The sequence below is a fragment of the Pinus tabuliformis genome, chromosome 7 (genome assembly GCF_031772625.1).
Source record: "Pinus tabuliformis cultivar Carrire ecotype Pingquan chromosome 7, CPIR1, whole genome shotgun sequence".
In the NCBI taxonomy this organism is placed as follows: domain Eukaryota; kingdom Viridiplantae; phylum Streptophyta; class Pinopsida; order Pinales; family Pinaceae; genus Pinus; species Pinus tabuliformis.
The window spans coordinates 483,538,177-483,548,247 of NC_142293.1; the positions used below are offsets into that span (position 1 = coordinate 483,538,177).

The 10,071-nt window shown below is 39.3% G+C and overlaps 1 protein-coding gene and 1 pseudogene across 1 annotated transcript; one reads left to right on the top strand and one right to left on the bottom strand.

Moving 5' to 3' along the window:
* Positions 1-2,103: 2,103 nt before the first annotated feature.
* LOC149248118 (caffeic acid 3-O-methyltransferase 3-like) lies at positions 2,104-8,077 on the bottom strand. The gene is made up of 4 exons (XM_089458341.1): positions 7,678-8,077; positions 2,840-3,419; positions 2,665-2,729; positions 2,104-2,508 (listed from the first exon to the last, which is right to left on the bottom strand). Exons 1-4 carry the CDS (start codon positions 7,903-7,905, stop codon positions 2,206-2,208), a joined length of 1,176 nt encoding a protein of 391 aa, XP_089314467.1. The 5' UTR covers positions 7,906-8,077; the 3' UTR covers positions 2,104-2,205.
* Positions 5,003-7,210, top strand: LOC149248119 (cellulose synthase A catalytic subunit 4 [UDP-forming] pseudogene; annotated as a pseudogene).
* Positions 8,078-10,071: the final 1,994 nt, after the last annotated feature.

Below are 10,071 nucleotides of genomic sequence, written 5' to 3' on the forward strand. Positions count from 1 at the left end.
ACAGCAAGGAAAATTATAACATTGTTTATAAATCTATTCTCACCTAGTACTACTCCGGCCATTTCTCCATTACCCTACAGATATTTGAAACTTTAAAGGCAAATAATCTTGATCCCAGGGGCATTCCTAGTTTTTATTTTGATGGGGCTGCTCAAAATGGTATTTGTGCATGTGGTGTCTTTATTATCACAATGGAGAACCAACATATCGACTTTTTTTGGAACCATGAGAAAGGGTCAAACAACAAAGCAGAGGCAATAGCATTGGCTGGTCTCCTAATGTTTTGTGACTATCTCAACATTCAAGATTTGCAAATATCTTGTGATTCCAAGGTCATTATTGACCATGTCAAGTCTATTCACTCCATAAAAAACCACAATCTTAGGGGGTGGCTGAATAGAATTTACACAATTTGAAAATCTCGAAAGGACTATTCTATTAGCCATATCGATAGAGCAAAAAAAAAAGAAGCTGATTCTCTATAAAAAAAAGACTTTCTTCTCAAACAGAATTCTGGAAGATGAGCATATCAGTGGGGGATGAATTGCATCATATACAGGATTTCATTCTGCCGGGTACTTCATCCTCTTTCATCTCTCTTCCATTCTGGTACGTATCAAGTACCCCATTTTTTCCTATTCTGTTTTGCACCGAAAGTTTTCTGATCTTGCTTGCTTTTGTGGATCCTTGCAAGGCCTCCATTTTATCCTGTATATTTTAGATGAGGTTTTGTGTTAATGGCTTCGATTATGTATTACAACTGCATTGGCTTGGTTGCCTTATCCAGCTTCACTTATAGGTTATCATAACCGTCACATAATGTACTGTTATCTCTTATTGAATGAATAGTAGTCTAGCTTTTTTCCTACAGGGAAAAAAACTGAACTTGAACTTTACAAGATCCCTGTTATATGTATCATGATTTCTGTTATATGTCTCACGATTTCACAATTTCAGCTGTAAACCAATTGGAGAATTTAAAGTCCCCTGAATGTTCCACAACAAATCGAAGAAATAAACTTACATTTCACAAACTCTTATTCCCACGAGCATACCTACCTATGGCTGCACCGACGGAATGCGCAGCGATCCACACGTTACTTCATCATTACGCAGGAAGAGGATGGATCGGCAGAGCGACGGGAAGAGGATGGATCGGCAGTTTTTTATGAAATATTTGTAACCCTTCACATTACCGCGCGCTTCACCTCTTGTGTTTAATTTTTTTTTTTTTGTCGTCGCTCCATGCTCCAGACTCAGACGATGAATATTCCTTCAAACTAAAAAGTGAACACGGGTACATCCACCCGGGGCTGATATAAAGACGCCTTCGGCGAACAAACTTTTACATCATACGAAATGATTCCGCAAAACACTCAACGAGATTCAAATTTTCGTTATAGTTAAATGTCAGTGTCAACGTACGACGACATGTAGGGGCTTTCGTACGTTCACAAACTTTGGATTAAAAAAAGAAAAGGATTACCATTGAACTCGACTTTTGTAGCCGCAACTACTGCTAAAATTGGCCACACACGTTAAATTTTGTTATTCAACAACTGAAGCCGACATAGTGGGATCGAATCTCATGATCTCATCCTTTTGTTATCATAATTGTCATGTTGCCCTTTCCTTTGGTATGAATCTTTGTGAAAGCAACCACGGCTTTTCCAGAGTATGTAAACATTTATACAGAGTAAAAATATTATTTAAATTATTTAATTTAATATTTAAATTTGAATTAAACTTTACATGAAATTTTTGAAATTTGTTAAATTCATACTACTTTAAGTAAACGTTAATTACAATACAGTACCAACATAAACACAGATATAAAAATATTATTATATTCAATTATTTTTATGATGGATAAATATCTTTAAAATCTTACAATAATTTCAACCACGTCTACCATTAAGAAATCTTATAAATCTGTGAGTTAAGAGTATCGTGGAAGCCATCCCGATTACTCCCACTATAAATCCTTTCGCTCGTTAAAAATTCAAACTGTTTGCCTATCACATAGATCTTATACTGCAAGGCAAAACCAACATTAATTGTAGCAATAATCGCACTCTAAATCCTTTAGCTCCTTAAAAATTCAAACTATTGACCTACCACATAAAACATAGGTCATATACTGCATGATAACAACCCCAGCAAAACCAACGTTATTGTAACGATAATCGGAAGCGCAACAGCTTATTAGGCTTTGGACAGCACTATGAGCGACTGAAGGAAAGGCAACTTGATGATGGTGTGGCTCTTGAACCCTGCGCGCTGGAACAGCCCTTTGAATTCTTCCTCTGTTCTCTCCTTCCCACCAGTTCTGTAAACCATCATCGATATATCATATAACAATCCCAATCGCCTCGACATGCTTTCACCTTCTTTGTCTCCCTCAACAACTGCTTCCACAATTAACACCTTTCCCTTCGCTGGCGTTGCGTCGTAGCTTCTTCTCAGCAATTTCACACACTCCTCGTCTGCCCAGTCATGGAGGATCCACTGTAGTAAATGACAATAGAATATTATTAGCCCTCAACAAATCCACTGCAGTAAATGACAATAGAAAAGTATTGGTCCTCCTCAACATGTAGAAATAATAATAATGGCACAAGTAAATTTCTTATGCAAACAGAAGACCATAGATGAAATCGTGACCTTCATCATGACTGCATCGGCAGAAGGTATGTGCTCGAACATATTTCCCTCCATATGCTCCACCCCTGCAACACTCCCTCGTTCCCAGTCATAAATCATCATCAACTTGCTATCATGTTATATATATCAACAAATTTATTATATTAATGGTGACCAACATTACAAATCTAATTACCAGTTATGGGAGGCGCAGTGGCAATGACATGAGGCAGATCGAGATTAATCCCACGAATGTGTGAATGTTCCTTCACAATGATGGACAAGGCAGAGCCCATACCTCCTCCAACGTCTACTAGCGTTGCCATACTCTTAAACCCATCTTCATACATCTTCGCCACGGAAGCCATGACGGATCTAGTGTTAGTGGCCATGGCCTCGTTGAAAATCTTGTTGAATTCGGGATTGTTGCCCAGGTATTCCCAGGGATCCATACCATGAGCTTTGTTAAATGTGTAGCAGCCCTCCAAGACAGATTCCTGCAAATGTTGAAAGGCTTCCAGGTAGACGTTGTTTGCTATGAGGAGCAGGAAAGGCCCACATGATTGCTCATTTCCTCCATGCACCAGCAGCTTCGAAATGCCCGTCAAGCCGAACTTTATTTTCTTGGTGTCTGCATCGTCTGCCTGATCGGCCTCTTCTTGTTCAGCGAAAACTCCATAGGAAGCAAGGAACCTCAGAATTCTGTAGAGGTATCCCACATCCAAGTGGGAATTGCCAGTTGATGAGGAATTAGCAGCAGCAATATGAAAGGCAATCTGTTGGTGTACATGCACTTAGACTAGCTGTGTTGGTGTACATTCACTTAGACTAGCTGTGTTGGTGTACATGCACCTAGATTAGCTCCAGTTAACTTATTGCTTGCATGTGGCACATGTACACATTAACATAAGATAAAGCACACTTAGCTTTAGTTAGCTTTAGTTATTGCATGTACAACTAAGTTAAGCTTTTATGTATTTATTCTAAAACTAATATTGTAGAATCAATTTGATTCTTTTCTCAATTCTTGCTCGCTTCCTTCCTTCTCTTGCAAGCTTGTTTATCTGTGTATCTCAAAAATCTTACATGGTATGAGAGCACAGGGATTTGTAATCAGTGAACAAGCAATTTTATTTGCAGGTTCAGAAGATTGAAGCAACAACAAAGAATGGAGTCTAAATTGGAGTTTCCACAATCGGCAATTCTCACTCCATATAATTATTTCGAATGGAAGCCAAAGATTCAACTTCATCTCAGAAGTAGAGGCTTATTTCGAATAACCATGGAAACGGAAGTTGAACCAACATCGACAATGGAGAAAACAAGATATTTCAATCGTATGGACGAGGCCTTCGGCATCCTATGTTTATCTATTTCTCCGGAACTGCTATTTCATGTTGAATCATGTTCAACTCCAAATGAAGTATGGAAAATTTTGGATGGATTGTTTGGAAAACAGGATGAAATGCAAGGTCACATTCTCGAAAATGAGTTAAACTCATTAGATCCGAGAAACTTTGAGAACATTCAAGATTTTTTCACAAGGTATAAAGCCTTGTTGGTTCAGCTGAAAGGATGCGAGATCGACAAATCCAAGCAAGAAAATCAGTTGATTCTTTCCATTTTATCAAAACTTGGTCCAGAGTATGCAGTATTGGTCTCTACATTCCACACAGTCAGATCTGCAACTGGTGCAGCTTGGAATATGCCCTCACTGGATTCTTTTGTTCAGTCTTTGATGCATGAGCAAGATAAGCTCATCAAAATGGGCACACTTAAAAATTCCAAAGCGCATGCACTTACTGTGCATGCAAAAGGAAAGGCAAATTCCAAAGACCATCAGAAAGGAAAAGGGAAGAAGGATCCTGATCCAAGAAAGGGAGGACATCCCAAACCCCCTGATGGATCATCTGGGTCAAAGGAAAGGAAAGGAACGAAAGGGCAATCAATGTGCAATTATTGCCACCGTGGTTTTCATCTCGAATCTACATGCATGAAGAAGACTATAGATCTTATGGCGCAGACACTCCAGCAACACAATCTTGGAGACCACATTCCTGAGAATGCTAAGAAGAAGTCTGGAGAAAAAGCACCACATCCAAGAGGTAACGGGCATGCTTTGATTGCTCTTCATTCTGCACCACAAGAATGGATAATCGATTCAGGAGCTTCACATCATATGGATTCTTCAAAGGAATCCTTTTCTTCTCTACATGCATACTCAGGTCCTCCCATTCTCATGGGGGATAATTCTGCAGTTGCAGCAACTGGACAAGGAAGAGTGCAATTCGAAGATGGAAGTTTTGAAAATGTCTTGCATATTCCAAGGCTTTCTATGAATCTTCTCTCAATGTATCAGATGACACACACAGGCAGTGGAAGGAAAGTGGAATTTACCCCAGATTCCGTGAGCATTTATGACATGCAAACCAATTTGAAGATTGCATCTGGCAAGGTAAATGATCAATCTCGTCTGTATACATTTTCTGATTTTGTTCCTCAATCAGATTCCTGTGATGGAAATCGAGGTCAACAAGCAGTGAAGGGTTCTCTAGTTGTACCCTTCCCCCTAAATCCAATAAGGGTGAATGCCAAGGCTGCTCCACCTCTAAAGCCTTCCCATGATCGGAAAATATTTGGCCAAGAACTCAGCAAATCTACCGAAGCTGTTGTCACCAAAGTGGAAGACAGAGATCGTCATTATCCACCTTACGCCCATGCTGCTTCCTATGTAACAAATGAACAGAGGATACCTTATTCAACTGTCAATCAGAATGGGTTGCAATCACCGAACTGGAGCCATATCAGTAATGGTGAGGCTGGGGAGATTTATAATACGCGTGATCTGATAAAACCTAGCAGAATTTCGCCACTTGGTGTTGCCGGCCCTTCGCTTAATGCAGTAACTGCTCGACCGTCCATTATGGAATCTGAGGAACACTCGGATGTGGAAGCCTTGGAGCGTAGGCCCGTGGTGGTTGAGGAGCATAGACCAAGGAAAAGGGGAAGGAAACCAGCCAATGGAAGAGAAGAGCCCCTCAATCACGTGGAAGCAGAACGCCAAAGACGTGAGAAGCTTAACCAACGATTTTATGCATTGCGAGCAGTGGTGCCAAACATCTCAAAGATGGACAAAGCTTCATTATTAGGGGACGCAATTTCCTACATTCAAGAACTCCATAGTTCCACAGCCAGATGCAGAGACGGTAAGGAACTCGGTGCTCTGGAAGCGCTTCAGAAGACACCGGACGAAGGATGGATCATGCAGGATGGAACAGCTTGGCCTGGAAACAACACTCGTGATCACCCCGGGATGATTCAGGTATTCTTAGGGCACACAAGAGCGCATGACGTAGAAGGAAACGAACTACCCCGGCTTGTCTATGTCTCTCGTGAGAAACGGCCCGGGTATCAACACCATAAGAAGGTCAGTGCCATGAATGCATTGGTTCGAGTCTCTGTCGTACTGACGAACGCCCCATACCTGCTGAACTTGGATTGTGATCACTACGTCAATAACAGCAAGGCCGTTCGCGAAGCAATGTGCTTTATGATGGATCCTGAGGTTGGAAGGAACGTGTGCTACGTGCAGTTCCCACAGAGGTTCGATGGTATCAATCGCAGCGATCGATATGCCAATCGAAACACTGTGTTCTTCGATATCAACATGAAGGGATTGGATGGCATCCAAGGGCCAGTGTATGTGGGTACTGGATGTTGTTTTAACAGACAAGCCCTCTATGGCTACGGCCCTCCAGCTGTGGTCAGACCTAAGGCGAGCCGCGGTTGCTTGCCATCACTGTGTTGTTGCTGCTATTGTCGTCCAAAGTCCAAGACTATCGATCCTAAGAAATCCGCTCCACAGGAAGATTTAAATGCTGCAATCTTCAATCTGCAAGAAATGCAAAGTTACGATGATTATGAGAGGCAGCTCTTAGTCTCTCAGAGAAGCTTTGAGAAATCGTTTGGCCAGTTCTCGGTGTTCATTGCATCAACTCTCATGGACAACGATGGTGTTCCAGAGTCGACCAATCCAGCTTCACTCATCAAAGAAGCTATACATGTGATCAGCTGTGGCTACGAAGAGAAAACCGAATGGGGGAAAGAGGTCGGATGGATCTATGGTTCTGTGACAGAAGACATTCTAACAGGTTTCAAGATGCACTGCCGAGGGTGGCGCTCCATTTACTGCATGCCCAAGAGACCAGCATTCAAGGGGTCTGCTCCTATCAATCTATCAGATCATCTGCACCAAGTTCTTCGTTGGGCATTGGGTTCTATTGAAATCTTATTCAGTAGGCACTGCCCGTTGTGGTATGGATTTGGAGCTGGCCGTCTCAAGTGGCTGGAAAGACTGGCCTACACTAACACCATCGTCTATCCCCTCACGTCTCTTCCTCTGATTGCCTACTGTACTCTTCCTGCCATATGTCTTCTCACGGGAGAATTCATTATTCCTACGCTGAGTAATCTTGCAAGCATCTATTTCATGCTCCTCTTCATCTCCATTATCGTGACGGGCGTTCTGGAACTGAGATGGAGTGGAGTGAGCATCGAAGAAGGGTGAAGGACACGACTGCCTAGCAATTGTCTTTTCTCTACTTTTGCATTATATTTTGAGGGGGGGTTTTCTTCCCACTGGGTTTTCCCTCTTTCTTCCTTTTTATGCATTGTATATGGGTACCTAAAATGGCCGTGTTGCCGAGACTCATTCATTTTGCATCACACTCGCCTAAGTTATGCTTAAGGGGGGGTGTTGGTGTACATGCACTTAGACTAGCTGTGTTGGTGTACATGCACCTAGATTAGCTCCAGTTAACTTATTGCTTGCATGTGGCACATGTACACATTAACATAAGATAAAGCACACTTAGCTTTAGTTATTGCATGTACAACTAAGCTTAACTTAGTTGCTTTTATGTATTTATTCTAAAACTAATATTGTAGAATCAATTTCATTCTTTTCTCAATTCTTGCTCGCTTCTTGTTTATTGTTTTGCAGATCTAGATCTGTGTATCTCAAAAATCTTACACAATCAGCTCGGCAGAAAGCGGACCTCCGTTGCCTCGTGTGGCGATGATGTCAGGAATGTTGAGCAACACGGCTGCTTTCAAAGCCAATGGCTTCACAGCAGAGAATATCATCTCATACAGCTGGAGCTCCTGCGTTGCTGCGGATTCCCGTGATGAGTCGATGTGTTGCCCGGTTACAGGAGCCAAAACATGATCAATCGAGTCCATTGGAGGTGCCAGGGTGAGCATAGACCAATAAAGGAATGGGTATTGAAAGGGGACTGCGTATGGAATGGGATGAAGCTGCGTGTTTCTTCAGAAGCTGGTGATCCATTTATAGATGAAGCAGCTGTTTTACGTCAATCCTATTAACAGTTAACAGTGGTGGTGGGAGGGATAAGATTCGAAGGATTTGTCGTCATCTTCATAACTTTTATTTGACAAATATCATTAAATAAAATAAAATAATGTGTTGACAGTCGCCCACATCCAATTTGATTTCACCGTTACTATCGTGTCCACATATTTTTCTCAATTATCATGAAGAAACTATTACACTTTATATGTAAAACAATATTTTTATAAGTATAAATATTTCCTTTCTCACACAATTTCTATGCATCATGATCCATTATTATATTTTATATTAAATAAATGTTTTCTTTTTGCACATTTTCTATGAATCATGATAAATTATTATATTTTATATTCAATAAATGTTTTGAAAATAATATCGAAAGAAATGGTGTTTGGATGGTATTTTTTCACACATTTGCTATGAATAATAGTACATAATTATAGTTTATATTAAATAAAATATTTAAAAATAACACATACATAATGTGTTAACATTCACCCACATCCAATTTGATTTCACAGTGGCGATCCTTTCCACAGATTTTTATCATGATTGCTTTCACAGTTGCCATCCTTTCCACGGATTTTTATCATGATTGCTTTCACATTAACGATCCTTTCCGCATTTTTTTCTCAATTATCACGAGGAAACTATTACCCTTTATATGTAAAATAATACTTTTATAAGTATAAATATTTCCTTTCTCACAATTTCTATGCATCGTGATAAATTAATATATTTTATATTAAACAATTTTCTTTAATTTTTTCGTACAGATTTTTCTCAATTATCATGAGGAAACTATTAGACTTTATGTAAAATAATATTTTATAAATATAAATATTTTCTTTCTCACACATTTTCTATATGAATGATGATAAATTATTACATTTTATATTAAACAATTTTCTTTATGCGTATTCTTTTAAGGAATGATTGTGTTTTTGGATTATGTGAATATTATTTTACAATATAGTAGCAAAATCATATTAGATATAAGTTGATGACAATGTTTTTATAATTTAATTTACACATGAAAATAGTGATAGTTATATTAGTTGTATTTGTTAATGTAGTTTTACTAGTGGATATTGAGTATGTATCGGGATGATGTGATTATAGTTGTTGATAGCTAAATATGTTCAAGTTATGGTTAAGTAGGATTTATTTTGATCAACATATAGTTACTATGAGTAAGGTTTATTATGATCAACATATAGTTGACTATGGATGACCATAGTTGTCCACAACTAACTACAGTTGATTATGATAGATTATAATTGACTATGGTTGACCGTTGTTCATGTTTGAACATCCTTGACCATGATTGCTCATGGTTGACTATGGTCAAATGTGTTAACCATGGTTTCACCAATTTGACCATAGTTTTCTATCATAGATTATAGTTGTCCTTGCAGACAATGGATGGTCATGGTTGACAATGTTAGATCATGTGACCTTCATTGAGCATGTTTGACCATTTTAACCATGGTTGACCATGATTTTCCAAGTTGAATTATAACTGACCTAAGATGACCATGGCTGGTGATGGTTGACCATCGTTGACTATTGTTGACCATGGCTAACTAAAGTAGACTATGGTTGACCGTGTTTGACTATGGTCAATCATAAGGACTAGAGTCAATAATGGTTAATGATCGTTGGCAATGTTAACCATTGTTATTTATGGGCTACCATAGTTAACGATGTAGTAAACCATGGTGACCTTAGTTGACTATGATTGTTGACAATGACTATGGTTGACATGGTTAACTATGGTGACAATGGTTCATCGAATACGATCATAATTGCTCATGGTCAACTAAGGTTGATAACGGTTGTCCATGGTTCACTATATGCTGACTATGGTTGATCGAAGATGACCATGCTTTCTCATGGTAGACTAAGATTGACCATGGTTGACTATGATTTCCTATGGTTGACTAAAATTGACATGGATGACTATGGTTGACTATTGCTAGCCTTAGTCAACCATGATCAATTTTGGTCTACTATGATGAACCATGGTTTGATTTTTGTTTGTCATACTACAATGT